At 42.4% G+C, this 18312-nt stretch overlaps 1 protein-coding gene across 2 annotated transcripts in view; it reads left to right on the plus strand.

Annotated features, from left to right (window-relative positions):
• The window catches only part of LOC101167340 (glutamate receptor 1), a 92906-nt gene extending 86566 nt beyond the window's left edge, over nucleotides 1–6340 (plus strand). For both annotated transcript variants that reach the window (XM_023962454.1, XM_023962453.1), the window contains exon 18: nucleotides 4115–6340. In XM_023962454.1, coding sequence (XP_023818222.1) covers nucleotides 4115–4321 — 207 coding nt within the window. In that variant the 3' untranslated portion in view covers nucleotides 4322–6340. The remainder of the gene's footprint in view (nucleotides 1–4114) is intronic.
• The last annotated feature ends 11972 nt before the right edge of the window (nucleotides 6341–18312 follow it).

The following is an 18312-nucleotide window of genomic DNA, read 5'->3' on the forward strand; positions in this document are numbered from 1 at the left end:
CCGGATGAACAAACTTTGCAAAAAATAAGGAAAGCTAAACTTGAACTAAGTGAAATAACTAATCAAAGAACACAGTTTTTATTACAGAGACTATGCTTATATAGGTTTGAGAGCAGTAACAAATCTGGGAAATTTCAGGCAAATCATCTCAAACCAAACAAAAATAAGACAACTATTTCACCAGTCATAGATCAAACAGTAAATACGACACATGATCCAGTTGCTTTTTCCGGGGGGGGCTGCCTGAAGCGTGGGGGCGGGTCTTGCCTGGGGGGCCCTGACTTGTGCCTGGGGCTGGGGGATGCTCAGGACTCCTGGGTGGTGAGCCGCCTGTCTGGGGCTTGGGGTGCCCCCCTGGGGTGGGGCCCCTCGTAGGGCCCCCTGGGCGCGGTGGGGAGGCTGCTCTACGGGTCGGGCTGGGGCTTGCACTATCTGCCCCCTGCGCCCCCCTGCTCTCTGGCGTTGGGGGCCGCAGTGGCGGTCCCGCCGGCCCTGCCCGGGCTGGTGGACGTGGTTGCCCGGCAGGCGGTCCCTCTCTATCTGCTGTACTGTGCGGGTGTTGGGAGGGTCTTGGTTGACTTTAGCTCCCACTTTCTCAGAATGACAACCGAAAGTAAGGAAAAAAACAATTATATACATCCAAATATGAACTCTGCCAACATTATTTTACTTATGAAACCTGGGAAAGATCCCACAGCACCATCCAGCTATCGACCCATATCCCTGATTAAGGCAGACCTCAAAATAATCTGCAAAGCTTTGGCAGGAAGGCTGGAGAAGGTAGTGCCTTCCCTCGTACATCCTGACCAAACAGGCTTTATAAAGGGTAGCCATTCATCTACTAACATGTGCAGATTAATCAACCTCATAGATCACACACCTATTAATAACCAAGAAGCAACCATTGTTTCACTGGATGCAGAAAAGGCATTTGATCGGGTCAGCTGTAAATTCCTAATAGCCACTTTGGATAAGTTTGGCTTTGGACAATCCTTTAGTAACTGGATTGCTCCCACCCTAACATATTATGCACACAGATACCTAGGGGCCCGGGGATTGGATGGGTTGGGTATGGTGGCGGGGTTCACCAGGGGTGACCCTCTTGGGGGCCTCACCAGCACCGGCTCCATTCCGCTTTTACCTACGTAATAGACACCTTCATTTCTCTAGGGCCTTGTGGTAGTGGAAAGAAAAAAAATTAAAAGCATTTATTTTTATGCCCTGGCTTTTGGTTTAAACATGAGACTTCTGTTATTTTAGTGTTTTATTGTTTTTATATCCCTATATTTAATCTTGTGTTTTAATGTGTTTTAGTGTTTATTTTCTGTTGATTTTGATTTGATTTGAAATGGTTTATTTCAAGCAATCAAATAAAAATAGTACACAAAACATTACAATAATCAGTTATACATTCATACAAAGACGTATCAAACTTTGGATAGTTAGACATAAAATGTAATATTGCTTAAAAGAGAGTGAACTTATAGAATCCCTAGGTATCAATAAAGCACATAACAAAGATGAAATACTTAATTATTATGTAAAAATATAATTATTTTAGAAATCAATGGTAAATGCAGATCATTTATCTAAAATATATACAGATTATGTCAATTATAAAAATCATGTAAATGATTAAAAAATAATACTATATCAGTAAAATAAACAACACTGTTTCAAAAATCTTCAAAAAAAATTGATCAAGTATCAAAAGTTAAAAATATGTGCCAATTATGTTTCATTAGAAAATCATGAATCCATTTTTGTAGCAAGTGAAGTAATATCATTAGAAATCAATACATTTAATCATCATCAATAAATGATTCCCTCCTCTTCTTCTAGTTTGGAAGGTGAAACCTCGTGCCATTACTGATGGGTTCAGCTTTAGCAGTGAATCTGCTGCTGCTATGCAACCGCAGGGCAGCAACACAAAAATCAGCTGGGCTCACAAAGTTGGTTGTTGTGTCTTTGGGTCGCCGCTGTCTGTGTAACGAAATGGAAGTCTCTGTCAAACAGACTGCGATGGTTAAAAACTACTGAGCCCTTGTCCTGACATTACGATATTAAAATATATCTTGTTCCCTCAGATTAATATCTCGTATCATTGGCCAATCACCGTGTCCCTGTAACCAAGGTGTAACAACAAGACCAATGATTGGCCGCAAAGCATGTTGGGAAACGTGATGTACTGCCATTGTTGTTATGCTACGAGCTAATGGTAAGTGCATTAGGCGAAGCAGTCAGCTTAATATGATATTTTTCAGATTTTCACCGAGACAATAACAGATAGACCATTCTTGCTTTTATTTTTACCCCTATTGAATGCTCACAGAGACACGGAAGTAGCGGCAGGAAGCGGCTTTTGCAGCAAGATAACTGAGGGCGTACCAGATCATGTGAATGAACGTGAATATGATGGATGCTGTACTTTTTAAAATAAATAAATATGTTCTCTAAACATCGTCCGTATCTTCAATGCAATGTAATGAGACACACACAGACAGAAATGTGAAGGTGACTGCTGTAAATCTATGACGTAAATTAATAACAGGATAAATGATCAGCTAGTTAGTTAGCATGTATCCTTATAGCCTTCGAATGTAAAGCGACTGACTGCTAAAGTTAATAAAATACAAGTCCTGAATATTATTATTCCTATTCGACCCTAAACTACCATATCAGCTGTCTGTCAACCGACCAGCCAGTTGCCCAAATGCCGGCATACATCAAAGAGCTCTGCGGCGGCGCTAGTAGTAGCCTAGCAGGAGTTATTGTATGACAAAGCAGCCTAGTTATCATAAATCTTTTGATATTTTTCTTATATTCATTGAGACAGTAAAGAAAGTGATCATTTTGTTTTTCATGTTCCTTTTTTGAACGAATATGGGTCACAGAGACACAGAAGTTACCGCTGAAAGCGGCTTTTTGCCGGCGTACAGAGAGCATATCCACGTGTATGACTTATGACGCGAATAATTATTGCATTCGAACGTAATAATTATTGCGTTCGCACGAGTTAATCATTTCGAGGGAACGGGATAGTATTTTGATGGAACGCAATAGTATCTTGTGGGAACGGAATAGTATTTCGTACGAACAAGATATTAATCTGTGGGAACAAGATATATTTTAATATCTTAATGTCAGGACAAGGGCTCCGTAAAAATCAGATGGGCTGTTCAAAAAGAATACAAACAAGCCATTAGAGTCTGGTGCTCTCTTCCACTTTTGTTATTCCCTTCACATCTGAGCACAAAGGCTGGATTCTTGGGGCTTGCAGAAGATTATGCAAGCTGAAGCAGAGAATGTCATCACATCTCTATCTGAGCATGTTAAGCAGGGCAGCTCTGCAGTCAAACCACAGCAAAGAAAGGTTCCGACTTCTGTAACCCTTGGTCTATCCTAGGCACTTTAACGTTGGGAGTTGGGTCATCTAGACCCACTAGACAGTGCTCTGAACCTTTTTTCTTCAATGATTTGTGATCTTCACTGGTGTCCATGGATTACATGAAATCTTTCCACCTTTATCCACCTTTGTCATGGTAGGGAGAACACCTCAGTGGAAGGGGGGGGTCATCTAACATAGAACAAAGGTTAAATCTGTTCAAACTTCTCCTTAGTTTGATAAAAATGCCAAAAAAGCAAAGCAAATTGGTGAGACAGTAATACCTACACCCCGTCAGTGTCATGAACTTTGCTTGAACCTGTTACTTTCCTAAAGTTCACCACTGTTGTTTTTCCACATCCAAAGAATCCAAAGGGAACATTCTTGGAACATTCTAGACACTGGATGGTCACATGACTTTATTCAAAGTCTGTCCACACATTGGACTGGAATGATGGATTGATCCATTTAATGACATCACATGTGTTGTCTGCTGTGATTGGTCGGTTCACCTTCTAGTCTAATAAATATACTGTACCTCAATCCAAATGGTATTTTCCAATATTGGTCATTGATTTATCTCATTTTGAAACAATTTTATGATGGTTTAGGTCAACTTGTGTAACAACTTTCCTCAGACAGATCGATCTCATTGGATCGTATGAATTGTTACACTCCTATTACAGCTGCAGTGTCTACCAGACTGACTGTGGTTTTTCCTTCATGCAGGAGCTAATTGATGCCGCCATGATGAGCAGCAGCCTGGGTGGAGTTTCTGGAGGAGGTGAAGCAGGAATCCTTGCTTGCGGTTTAGGTGGAGGCCTCACAGGCGAGAATGGCCGTGTGGTGACTCATGACTTTCCAAGCATTGGAGTTAAGAGGTTACCCTGCATGAGCAAAGCTGCAGGTTTAGGTCTGTCCTCAACGGGAATGTGATCCCAATCCAGGGAACTGGACTAAACAATCTAGCGGCCTAGAAGGAACAGAGACGTGGGATGAAAACCTTTACCGCTACATGAAAGTAGAGCAAAAAAGACACAAACAATATGATTTGAGGTGGGAAATTTTTGTTCAACCAGAAGCAACAAAACATTTATTGACAGAAAGCACAATCTGACCAGACTTTACCTGACTGGACCAGACCTGGCCTCACCTGACTTGAAATTACTGGACTTCTTCTGACCTGATCTCCAGGCATCTGGAGCTACTTTTTCTTTTACTGCTCGTTTGTGGAAAAACTAAAGCTGAGTGGAACATTTTAAACTTCCCGTCATACAATATTTGCTCTGACCCTCCACTGCTCCTCCTGGGTTACAAGCTGAGATTTCGGTCAAAATGGTTTCAGCTGAACATTCAAAATGGCTGCCAAGCAGCTTAACAACCATTTGTCCAAATATGCCCTGGTGAGGAAGCAGGTGAGCAGAAAAACAGGTAAAATCAGGTGGACACAAGTTGACACACACAAGTAACAAATGCCACTTTATTACAAACCAGAATAGTTGTAAATACGAGAAAAACTTGGCCCCAAACAGAACCTTCGGCCAACTGGAAAATAGGCAGAGCAGCATTGTGAAAATCCTCTTTGTTGCCCCAAAATGTTCTATTACTACTCTGAATAAACCCAACCCCTATTGTGACAGGTTCTGATTCCTCAGTTTGGTTCTGACCTGCTTCCCAGTGTCCTCATAGCAGTTCACATTTCGTTTAGCTCAGTTTATTTCACAGATTCATTTTAGTCTCAACAAACTAGATGAAAAACATGTAATTTTTGTCAGTAACTGTCTTCGCCAGCAGTTCCAAAGTAAAAGAAATGTTCCCCTCTCCTCTACAATTGACATTTTCAGTTTCATAATTTATAATCTGATCATTTATATCTAGAACGATGCAGTTTATACACATGCCAGCACTAAAGAACACATGTACAGTCATGAGGAACAAACATTCTTATTTCTTATTACATTATTATTCTACTTCACTGTCACTCCCTTCCAGATTGAGGTAAAAATGAATTTAGGGTTTCAAATATTTCCTTTCCTTCTGTTCACATGGACAGACTTCACAAAAAACCCCAAATACCAAACCCAGATTGTTCAAAAGGCCAGATTATCTTTCCCATACTTTAAGGAAAGTTTATATAAGAGTAATCATTCAAAATCCCCATAATGAGCAGAAAGGAAAACTCCAAAAAGCTGTCTCTGTGGCTCGTCTGGACAGTTGGTCTCAAAAATTTTCTGCTGAAGATGATGAAACTCACCTTACCAACCCTGTTCTCTGGCTGGACATTCACACCTATAAACTTCTGGAATTAAAATCAAATCGGCAGATCTGGACCCTCTGATCTGGCAAAGTCCACAGACTTCCTCAGAGATCTCACTGCTGATCTGCCGGTATTTTCTAGGATAAATTGATGACTTACAGCAAAGTTATGTTGAAAAAACGGGTCTTAAAGGCAAAAACGAATAATCAATTCTTATTTGTCTTTGACAAAAACGTGTGAGAATTTCTGATCTTCTTAATCACCAAAGTCTACAAATGCAGGGGTCACATCCTTTTGTCTATGATCCTTTAAAAACATCCCCCTTTTTGGAAAAGTAGGAACATTGTCAGACAGCTGTGTTTTTAGAATGTTCTGGAATGTGTGGCAGCATGAAGCCACGAATCTGCGACTCTGCATGGAAACAGGAAGCTGAGGCTCGTCTCTTCCTTACATTGTTTGTGTTTTAGCTTCCTTTGTGTCTTCTGTGAAACTGATGTTTTCTACCTAAAAACAGAAGTTTCTGCTGCCGGGCTTTGGTCCGTCACCGTTTCCTTCTCGGCTCCGGTCCAATGCTACATCAGAACTTTTTTACCCAAACACAAAGTACAAAAAACTGTGGAAACTGTTTGCTAAACCGGTTTTCTATCAATTTGCTCAGACTTTGTCAGTTTTCCTGTTTAATAAAACTTTGAAGACGATTCTGTGGCTTTTCTCCTTTTTCATCCACATTGTTGTGAAAGGTTTGGAAGAATGAAGGGATGGTGCTGTTCTCTCCCATTGGACCGGCGGACACCATGACACGATCTTTGTAATGATCCCTAGTTCTGCTGAAATCCACGTCAGAGTTGCCAGTTAGAGAAAGCGGTCCAAGACGCTGGACAAACAGAACCAAGAGCGGAAAGGGGGTAACAGGTGCTAACCTCAGGGGGTGTGGGGGGGGTGTATGTGAAATGATTGGCTGCAGAAAACAGAAGGGTGTTAGGATGAGGACCTGCTACTCTCCCCTCTGAAGGCATGTAGACATGGAAAGTCTTCAGGCTGCAGGTTTCTGATTTCAAAAGTTCAGTCAGTCAAACATGTTTGGCTCAGTTCCCATCCTGTTTATGATTTACATGCTGCCCTTAGGAAACATAATCAGGAAACACAGCATTAATTTTCACTTTTATGCCGATGATACGCAGTTGCATTTATCTACTAAACCTGACCAGAATGACAATATAGAGAAACTGGATGCCTGCATCAGAGACATGAAGACCTGGATGACAATTAATTACCTCCTCTTGAACCCAGATAAAACTGAGGTCATTATACTTGGTCCTAAAAACCTCAGAGATGCTCTGTCTGCTCAGATAGTCTCCCTGGATGGTATAAGTATAGCCCCCAATTCCACAGTTAGAAACCTTGGGGTTTTACTTGACCAGGATTTATCATTTAAGGCTCACATATCTCAGGCATGTAGAACTGCCTTTTTTCACCTGCGGAATATTGCTAAGATCAGAAATCTACTTTCTAAGAGTGATGCTGAAAAACTCATCCATGCATTTGTTACGTCTAGACTAGATTACTGTAACTCCTTGTTAGCAGCTTGTCCTAAGAGTTCCTTAAGAAGTCTCCAGCTTGTTCAGAACGCAGCAGCTAGATTGTTAGCTGGAACCAGCAGAAGAGATCACATCACTCCTGTGTTAGTTTCACTTCACTGGATCCCAGTTGATTCCAGAATCAAGTTCAAGATCCTCCTGTTAACCTATAAGGCCTTACATGGACTGGCCCCGTCCTACATTAACCCTTGTGCTATCCTAGGTACTTTAGCATTGGTAGTTGGGTCATCTAGACCCACTAGACAGTGCTCTGAACCTTTTTTCTTCAAAGATTTGTGATCTTCACTGGTGTCCATGGATTACATGGAATCTTTCCACCTTTATCCACCTATCTGGACTATCTGACAAACAGGCCACAATTTGTCAGAATGGGGAGTTGCAGTTCCTCCATACTGACTGGCAGCACGGGGCTCCACAAGGCACAGTGCTCTCACCTCTCCTCTTTACCCTCTACACCACTGACTTCCACTACAACTCTGATGCGTGCCACATTCAAAAATTCTCGGATGACGCAGCAATTGTGGCATGTATCAGGGAGGGTGAGGAGGGGGAGTACAGACAGCTGGTGGAGGACTTGGAGCCAACGAAACTGCCTCCACCTGAACACATCCAAGACAAAGGAGATGGTGCTGGACTTCCGACGAACACCTGCTGCAGTTCAGCAGTTCAGTTCATCCTCATTGATGGAGCAGAGGTGGAGGTAGTGGATAGCTACAAATACCTTGGAGTCCTCCTGGACAATAAGCTGAACTGGTCTGCAAACATGAACTCAATTTACAGGAAGGGGCAGAGCAGGTTGTACTTCGTGAAAAGACTCGCCTCTTTTAATGTCTGCTCAGATCTCCCTTTCATGTTTTATCAGTCTATTGTTTTAAGTCCCCTGTCTTATGCGGTGGTGTGTTGGGGGGGGGGGGGGGTGCGCGAACAAAAAGGACATAAAAAAACGTTTGAAGTTTGACCAGGAGGGTAGGCTGTGTGGTGGGGCAGAGCCTGGAGACAGTGGAGGTGGCGGCAGAGCGGAGGATGCTGTCCAAACTGGACAGCATCACGAAGAACACTGGTCACCCCCTACATGGACTCTTCACTGACCAGAGGAGCACATTCAGCGACTGCCTTCGCTCTCTGCCATGCTCCACAGAAAGACTCAGGAAGTCTTTTGCACAGAGTGCAATTAGACTGTTCAATACCGCTGGGAGGGGAAGGGGCATGAGAAGGAGTCACTAAAAGAGCAACTACTTTTTACCACTTTTATGCTTTTTTATGTTGTTTTTATTGCTCTTATATTTTTATTCTTTTTATTCTGTTTTTAGTGAGTGTGATTATTTTTATGACTATTTGTTACTCAACTACTTTTTAACCCTTGTTCTATCCTAGGCACTTTACCATTGGGAGTGGGGTCATCTAGACCCACTAGACAGTGCTCTGAACCTTTTTTCTTCAATGATTTGTGATCTTCACTGGTGTCCATGGATTACATGAAATCTTTCCACCTTTATCCACCTTTGTCATGGTAGGGAGAACACCTCAATGGAAGGGGGGGGGGGGGGTCATCTAAGAAAGCACAAGGGTTAAACGTCTATTGAATTTTTGTGTATTTGAGTAGCAATTGATGGATATGCAAGTTCCCTCTGGATTAATAAAGTACTCTATCTATCTGTCTGACTGTCTGTCTGTCTACCTTTGTCATGGTAGAGAGAACACGTCAATGCAAGGGGGGGGGTCATCTAAGATAGCACAAGGGTTACATTAGTGTGTGTGTATACATTAGTGTGTGTGTGTACATTAGTGTGTGTGTGTGTGTGTATACATTAGTGTGTGTGTTTACATTTGTGTGTGTGTGTGTATACTTTAGTGTGCACTTTGGGTACATTAGTGTGTGTGTATACATTAGTACGTGTGTGTATACATATGTGTGTCTGTACATGTGTGTGTGTGTTTGTGTACATTAGTGTGTCTGTATAAATGAGTGTGTTCATGTCTGTGTGTCTTTTTGTATGCATTAGTGTGTGTGTATACATTAGTGTGTGTATACATTAGTGTGTGTATACATTAGTGTGTGTATACATTAGTGTGTGTGTATACATTAGTGTGTGTACTTTAGTGTGTGTATACATTAGTGTGTGTGTGTACATTAGTGTGTCTGTATACATTAGTGTGTGTGTACATTAGTGGGTGCGTTTGTGTACATTAGTGTGTGTGTATACATTAGTGTGTGTACTTTAGTGTGTGTATACATTAGTGTGTGTGTGTACATTAGTGTGTCTGTATACATTAGTGTGTGTGTACATTAGTGGGTGCGTTTGTGTACATTAGTGTGTGTGTATACATTTTTGATTTTGATTTTTGATTTATTTCAAGCAATGTAGTCAAAGCAATAAAGAATTTACAGATATTTCTCAAACTCATTACAGAAATGATGAAATGCATAGATTAAAAAGACAGAAAATAAAACAAAACAAAAACCTCACTTGAATCACATCTGCTTAATTAAATACAGTGATCATTAACTAAAGTATAATTAGAGTTTGATTTATTGCTTGAAAAGGAGTGGGAAGAAGCAAGCTTATATAATCCCACCCCTACTGAGTTCATTCATTGGATAGTTTAACAGTGTTTTAAATCCGGTTCTGATCAAATAGATTCTCTTCAAGTAATAAAATCCAGTGTCTAGTAATGATTGATGATCTTCAGAAAACATTCATTCATGATTTCAGTAAACAGTAACGATACCGATATGTAATAATAATTGATTATTATTAGAACACATGATAAGATTAAACCAGAAATTATTGCTACACATTGCAGATCAAGTAAATAAAATCAATAGCTTATTGATGGTAATTCAAACATTTCAGTAATCATTATTGCACATTACAATGTAAAAGTCATTAGTTTTAATTAAAAGAGCTTTGATTATTTCACCACAGTCAAGTTCACACATGGATTTGGAATTATTCAAACACCTGTTGATCCTTAAATCCTCTTATCTTCATATCCTGAAATAATAGTTTCTTTATAACTTTTCTTGAATATTTGAACATTTTTTGAGTTCATTACTTAAACCGTTCCAGAGTTTAGTGCCACACACCGACACACAGAAACCTTTCTTTGTGGTTCTGATCAGTTTGATCTTGAAGTTCCTACATCCCCTCAGTCTGTAGCCTCCTTCATTTTCTAAGAACTGTTTTTGGATGTTGGATGGTAACAATTTCCAACTGGCTCTGTATAAAAGTTGCGCAGTGTAAAAATCAACAAGGTCACACAGTTTTAAAAGTCTAGATTGATAAAATAGATTGTTTGTATGATCAAGATAGTCAGCCTTATGTACAATTCTGACGGCTCGTTTTTGAAGTAGGAAGAGAGGATGAAGTGAGCTCTTGTAATTATTCCCCCAAATTTCTATACAGTAGGTGAAATATGGTAATATTAAGGAGCAGTACAATAAATATCTACTGTTGTATCCTAATATATGTTTAGAGTTATTTACGATTGAAATACTTTTTGACATTTTAGTTTGTAGCCACAAAAGTATTTAAAATAAGGAATTGACATTATGATTAAATTCTGTGTCAAAAACATTTGTTCCCATAACACTGTAAAGTCCTATTTCCGATTTCCTCAGGAAATGTCATTCAGAATTTTTTTGGTTTTTTTGTATGAAGGACATGTCAGCTGTAAGTCATGTGACTGACGGTACCGGGGACTAATTTGAAAAAGAGGACCAAAGTAAGGGGGGGGGGGGGGGTAGCGCATCCTGTCGTGACGGGGGAAAACTTCAGGGAGTCTACGAGAGACCTGAGGAGAAAAAGAAAAAAGAAGCGCATCTCACGCCCGAGGCATCGGATTCCGTTCTGGGGATTTATTTCTGTTTGGGCAAACTTGGACAGTGAGAGGATTCCTTTTTTTTCCCGTTTGGATACCGTTTCATCGTGGAGAATGCCTACATGTCTGGAGTGGGAGTGACCGTGAACTCTGAAAGGAAGATGCTACAGCACGGACATTAACGGGACATTTAAAGAAAACAAATCGGTTTTGAGAGACTAAGGATTATTATATTATTTGGGTTTTTCTGTTGTTTGGTTTACTTGTGTTATATAAAAGAATCTGAATAACAAAGAGGAAAAACTGTTGAGTGTAAATATATCAATTTTCAGCGTTTCAATATTCTGCAGCTAAAATCTAAAATGTCTTAAGTGGAAGCGGGACATGTCAGAAGAGGAGGTTGTGCGACGCATACAAAACAACATCAATCCAAAAGTGGCAGGATGTCTGAGGGGAACGGTCTCTACAGTTGCACAACTTGTGAAAATTGGAGCCATGGTTGAAAAGGACTGTACGGGAGCAAAAGATTATTGGCAGAGAGTTAAGATTCACTAAAAAAAGATTCACTAAATTCACTAAAAAACCTCCTGACAGAAAAGCTAACCAAAAGGGGACAGTAGGTGTCACTGTAGTTCCACAACATACCATTAGAGAGCCAAACCTCTTAATGGTCCCTGTTTCGATCCGAGGGATGCAAGTGGAAGCAGTGGCTGAGACTGGTAGTACCTTTACTCTAATGAGAGAGAGCTTGTGGAACCAGTTGACACGTCCTGAAGAAATATTTCAACTTACAGAAAGACAAAGGTTTGTTATGGCTGATGGAACCGTTCACCAGGAGTTGGGCCAGAAGACTCTATGTCTAGAGTGGCATCAGGATCAATGGACAATAAATGTGCATGTGATGGGAAACCACCACTTGGCTTTTTCTCTAGTGCTTGGACTGGATTTTCTATCACAGTCGGGAGCAATTCTTGATGTGTCCCGAAACGGTTATGGAGTGAAAACAGATCATGGTTATAAATTCCATGCATTTCTTCATCAGACAGGAGATTTCAGGGAGTGGAAAAAATCCACCATCTCCTCTTGCCTTTCTCCTGTTAGTCTCTACTATGCACTCCAACCGGGGGAGTTTCCTCCTTGTTGGTCGGTTGTGACTGCCACAGACATGGTTCAAACCTGTGACACTGATAACCCTGACAGTTCCAGACTTCTACATAAATTGGTGGAAGACTGGCCAACAGTTACTTCTGGCATTCTGGGGAAAACCACTGTAGAAAAACACACAATCTTCTTACTAGATGAAATCCCAGTGAGATCAAGAGCATATCGGGTTTCTCCTTTAAAAAAAAATATAATCGACGAACATGTGGCTAAAATGTTGAGAGATGGCATAATTGAACCATCACAATCAGCCTGGTCCTCTCCTGTGGTCCTTGTAGACAAGCCTGATGGATCCTATAGGTTTTGTGTTGACAACAGAAGAGTATATGCCAAGACCTTGCCTGATGCCTATCCCATGCCCCTCATTCATGACATCTTGGAATCCATGGATGGTGCATCCTGGTTCAGCACTTTGGATTTGCAACCAGGATATTGGCAGGTGGCCATGGATGAACAGAGTAAGCCACAAACAGCTTTTATAACTTCTATTGGACTTTTCCAGTTCAAATGCATGCCATTTGGATTACACAATGCTGCAGCCACTTTCCTTTTTTATTTTTATTTTTTTCCAACTTGTCCTGTCCAACAGCTGGGCAGACAGATGAGAGCTGAGGGCCTCTTGTGTTGGACATATTTTACTTTAACAAGAGGGGTTATTAATCTTCAGACAAACCAAAGGTATGACTGAATAAACCCCTTTTGTAATTGAGGCCAAAGTTTATTAATTTCAATCATGTTTGAAAATCTTTGGTGTTGGACCGGACGGAAAAGGAAAGAGGGGAAGAAGAGAGAGGGACGTTAGAGAGAGGGGGGAGGAGGGTGATCGTGGGGGGGGGGGGGATAAGACCATGAAGCAGCATAGAGCAGACAGGTTAACTGGTTGTTTATCATTACGGTAAGGTTCAAATGTAGTACAAAAAGGGCGGGGCCTGTCCACACACACACTGACATGTTATCAACACACCTGCTAGCTGCACAAATGTCCACATGTCATCAAGTACACAAAACAGATAGTGTTCACACATGCATACCTATGCCTTTAAACCAACTAGTGTGAGATATATCATTCATTCTATCACGCAAACTTTTAGTGCAAAGGTGAGCTAACACCAGTGCTCAGGTGAGTGTTTATGTTCTTCTAAAATGGATGGTGGAATGTGAAAAGAAGGAGGAGGAGCGCCCAGCCACCCCCACACCCCCGCCGCAGCAGAAGCGGCAGCCTGAACCCCCCAACGCCACACGGCAGCAGGCAGGGGACAACCGCCCCCCGGGCGACCAAATACGCCACCCAGGCCAGGGCCAGCAGGACCACCGCGAGGCCCCCAGAGCCAGAGAGCAGGGAAGCACGGGGGAAAGAGAGCGCCGCCCCAGCCCAACCAGGAGAGCAGCCCGCCCACCGCGCCGGAAGAGCCCAACGCAGGGCCCCACCCGAGAAGGGCGCCCACAGCCCCAGACGAGCACCCTATCACCACCCAGGAGTTCCGGGCACCCCCCCGCCCCAACCCCAGGTACGAGCCAGGACCCCCCAAGGGAGACCCGCTCCGCACTCCAGGCAGCCACCCACCTGGCCCACGATTGGTCCAGGGAGGAGCAAGGCAGGGGCCAGTCACCCCCACCCCGGAGGGGAGCACCCCGGGGAAAATGGGGGGCCCACAAGGGGTGTTGTAAACATGGCCCGACCAGGCTCGGCCACTGTCGGAAGTTTGGCGGGGCATAGCGCCCAGGGGCAAGGAACAGAACCCACCCCCCGGGACACGGACCCCCCCGGCTCAGGTGTAATGTGATCACACACCCCCCCCCCCCCCCCCGAGCGGGGAGAGTACCGCCGGGCCCAGGAGACCGGCACCCAGGGGACACGGCAGCCGTTGCCAAGGGACCCGTTCCTCCCACCAGGGAAGGGGTAGGGGACGGATGGTCCTAGGTCCCACCTTCCTTCAAAAATGTGTGTGTGTGCATGTATGTTTGTGAGTTTGTGTGTGTGCATGTGTGTGTGTTTTATGTTGGAGTGTGTATTTTGAGGGGGGAGGGGTGTGTGTACTAAGGGGGGTGCAGTTAAAATTGGTGGGTAGGGCACTGAGGGGACATCTCCTGATTACTCACAGTGATGTCCCCTCACCCTCCCCACCAAGGGGCCCTAAATGTCTAAGGTGTGGTTAAAATTGGCAGGTAGGGTGCTAGGAGGACATCCACTGCTTGCTGGCAGTGATGTCCCCTCACCCTCCCCACCAAGGGGCCCTAAATGTCTAAGGTGTGGTTAAAATTGGCAGGTAGGGTGCCAGGAGGACATCCACTGCTTGCTGGCAGTGATGTCCAAGCCCCCCCCCCCCCACCAAGGGCCCTACATGTCTAAGGTGCAAATAAAACCGAAAGAGGGGGGTCCACTCCATACGGCAACTATGAGAGGGGTACCACTGCCAAGTAGCCCCCCCCCCCCCCCCCCCCCCAAGGCGCATCGCAGGCTAAACCCCCCACCCCTTCACCCTACTATGAGGTTACATGAGGAAGGGGGTAGGTTGGGGACAGCTGGTAGACTGTCCCCCCGGTGGTCAAACAGCCGTCCCCCAGCCCCCCCCCCCAGCATAGGGGCCAGGCCACCGCAGCCCAGGGACCCCATCCCCCGAGGCGCCGACACCACAGGCCCAGCACCACCCACCCCACACAGAGAGAGAGGAGCCTGGTCAGGCCTTGACGGGACCGAGGCAGCCAACCGGCCGGGGCAACCGCCGATTGCCTCAGTGGAGACCCCGACCCGTCAACCCCCCAAGTTCCCGTACCAATAGTGGGCTCCCCCTAACAAAGAGTTATGAAAATGATAGATGCTAATCCTTCTTCTATATCGATGACACTTCTGTCACCAAGCACACAAAGTGACGGTGAGGCCGTGATTGAAACCTTAAGCCAGACTGATAAATCGGCACATACCTGCTGCCAGAGAGCCTGGACAGGCGTGCAGAACCACAGTTCGTGCATGTAGTTGTCGGGTAGATTACTGTCACAGTCCTCGCAAATATCTGAGTTACTGAGACCCATTTTGATCATCCTCTGTCCAGTATAGTAAATTCTGTGAAGAGTTTTGAGATGGATTAGCTGCAAATTTGGACTTTTTGTCAGTTTAAAGGTGTTTAGATAAAGTTCTGACCAAAAGCTTTCATCTGTGCTGATGCTCAAATCTGCATCCCATTTTGTTGTTGGAAGGGAAATATTGTTATCTAAATTGCATAAAAGTTTGTATATTTTGGAGAGAGAGTTCTATTCATTGAAAAATTAATCAGATTGGTAACTACATCTGGTAGCTTTAAATCGTTGTCTTTATATTTAAACTTTTTAGTAATACTTGATTTAAGTTGCTGATATTCCAAGAAGTTATTTATTCCGTGTTTGTCTTGAAGTTCCTGGGGAGTTATGAATCTTCTTTCAATAATTATGTGCTCTAGTTGTTTTATGCCCCCTGCTTGCCAAGCTGGGAAGTGAATCATTTTTTTGTTAATAAGGATGTCCGGGTTGTTCCAGATGGGTGTCATTTTGCACGGTTGAATTGATGATTTTGATATTTTGAGAAATTCCCACCAGGCTGTTAAAGTGGCATTTATATTAATACTTTTGAAACAATCCTGTTTTTTAACTGTTTGGCTGATAAATGGTAGCTCTGACAGGTTGATCTTTCCACATAACACCTGTTCCAAGTCTTACCATGAGTTGGTTTCTGGATTATTTTTTAACCATTTTAAGATGTATTGTAATCTATTTGCAAGAAAGTATTTGTGGAAGTTAGGTAGTTCTAATCCTCCACAGCTTTTTGCAGATTTTAAAGTTTTTAGACTAATTTTTGCAGGTTTATTGTTCCATAAAAAGCTTGATATGGATGAGTCTAATGTTTTGAACCATTTTAATGGCGGTTGTGTGGGAATCATTGAGAAGAGATAATTAACTTTGGGTAAGATTTTCATTTTAACCGTGGCGACCTTGCCCATAAGGGACAGAGGCAGGTTGGTCCAGCGTGTTAGATCGTCCTGTATGCTTTTCAGTAATGGGGTGTGGTTTAGCTGCACCAGTTCTGATAGTTTGGGGGAAAAGTAGATACCCAGATATTTGATATTTCCTGTTTTAACTGGAATTGTGAGTCTTTGTTCCATATTCCTGTTGAGTGGTAATAAAACAGACTTATTCCAATTAATGGAATAGTCTGATATAGAGGAGAATTCATTAATGATTGTTGCCGTTTCATTTACAGAATGTAAATTCCTTAAAAACAGTAATATGTCATCTGCATAGAGACTAATTTTATGATGGCTGTGTTTGGTTTTTATTCCTATAATGCTCTCATTCTGTCTTATTGCTGCAGCTAAAGGCTCAATGAATATAGCAAAAAGAGAAGGAGAGAGTGGGCAGCCCTGTCTGGTTCCTCTTCCAAGAAAAAACCTGTTTGAAGTCTGTTTATTAGTTCTAACTGATGCATTGGGGTTGTGATATAATATTTTGATCCAATTGATGAATGCTTCTCCAAAACCAAACTTATGGAGGGCAGCAATAAGGATTTTCCAGTTTACTCTGTCAAATGCATTTTCAGCATCCAGTGATAGTATGGTCATTTCCTGGTTTTCAATGGTGGCAAAGTCTATTATATTAACTAGTCGCCGGACATTGTCATCCGAGTGTCTGCCTTTGATGAATCCAGTTTGGTCGAAGTCAATTATGTGAGGAGTGATTTTTTCTATTCTCTGTGCTAGTGCTTTGCAGATAATTTTTACATCTGCATTGATTAAAGAAATAGGGCGATAGCTTGAAGGACTAGTGGGATCTTTGTCTGGTTTTAGAAGAAGAATTATGTCGGCTGAGATCATGTTAGGTGGCATTGATTGGCTCTCATTGATAGATGTGACCGTTTTATAAAATTTTGGTGCCAGTTGTTCCCAGAATTCTTTATAAAACTCAGCAGGAAAGCCGTCAGGCCCTGGTGCTTTACCATTAGGTATAAGTAACAGAGCTTCATGAAGTTCAGACAGCGAGAGCGGAGAGTCTAAGTATGTGATTTGATCCTCATTTAACCTGGGTAGGTTTACATTATTAAGAAATGAGTCAATACTTCGCTCTGACGGATTGATCTGTGATGTGTACAAATTTTTTATAAAAGTTTTCTTTTTTTTTTCTTTTTTTTTTTTTTTTCTTTTTTTTTATAAAAGTTTTCAAAAGCGTTATTAATTTTGACCGGGTCGTGAGTGACATTTCCTGTTTGGTCCGTAATAGAGGTGATTGATGATTTTTCTCTATTAATTTTAAGCTGATTAGCCAGAAATTTGCCAGATTTATTAGAGTTTTCAAATCTTTCAAGTCGTAGCCTTTGTATTTGAAATTGTGTTTGTTTATTAATGATGTCATTTAACTGCAGCTTTAAATTTTTCAGATCTCCCAGAATGTGTTCCTGTGCTGAAGCAGCATAAGCAGTCTCCAGGGTTTTGATTTTATTTTCTAATTCTAATAAATCTGCTTTCTCTTTGCGTTTTTTGTGCGTTGAATAAGAAATGGTTTTCCCTCTCATGACTGCTTTTGCTGTTTCCCAAAGGAGGCATGGTGAGATGTCTGGAGTATTGTTGAAGTCTAAGAAGGTTGCCCACTCTTTTTTAAAGAATTCAATAAATTCCTGGTCCTTTAACAGAGACGTATTAAACCTCCAGGTTGTACCTGAGGGTGTCGATATTTCCCTAGAAATGTTTACAGAGACTGGTGCATGATCACTGATAATAATTGGATGAATGTTGCAACTTTGAATATTTTTTAAAAGAGAGTTACTGATTAATAAATAGTCTAAACGGGAGTGTGAATGGTGAACTGGAGGAAAAAAAGGTGAACCCTTTAGTGCTTGGATGACATGAGCACCACGCGTCGCAGAGACCCAGATCACTCATGTACTGCTTTAGAATACTTGCAGACCGCCATGTACGCTGGTTTGCTGCTGTGCTGAGTCTGTCAAGTTCAGGGTCCAAAATAAGGTTGACGTCTCCTCCGATAATGATTGTGGAGTCAGAGTGGACTGAGAGTGAGGTGAAGAATCTGTGAAAGAAGGAAGAGTCGTCAACATTAGGACCGTAAAC

This window comes from Oryzias latipes, chromosome 14 (assembly GCF_002234675.1).
Source record: "Oryzias latipes chromosome 14, ASM223467v1".
Lineage (NCBI taxonomy): Eukaryota > Metazoa > Chordata > Actinopteri > Beloniformes > Adrianichthyidae > Oryzias > Oryzias latipes.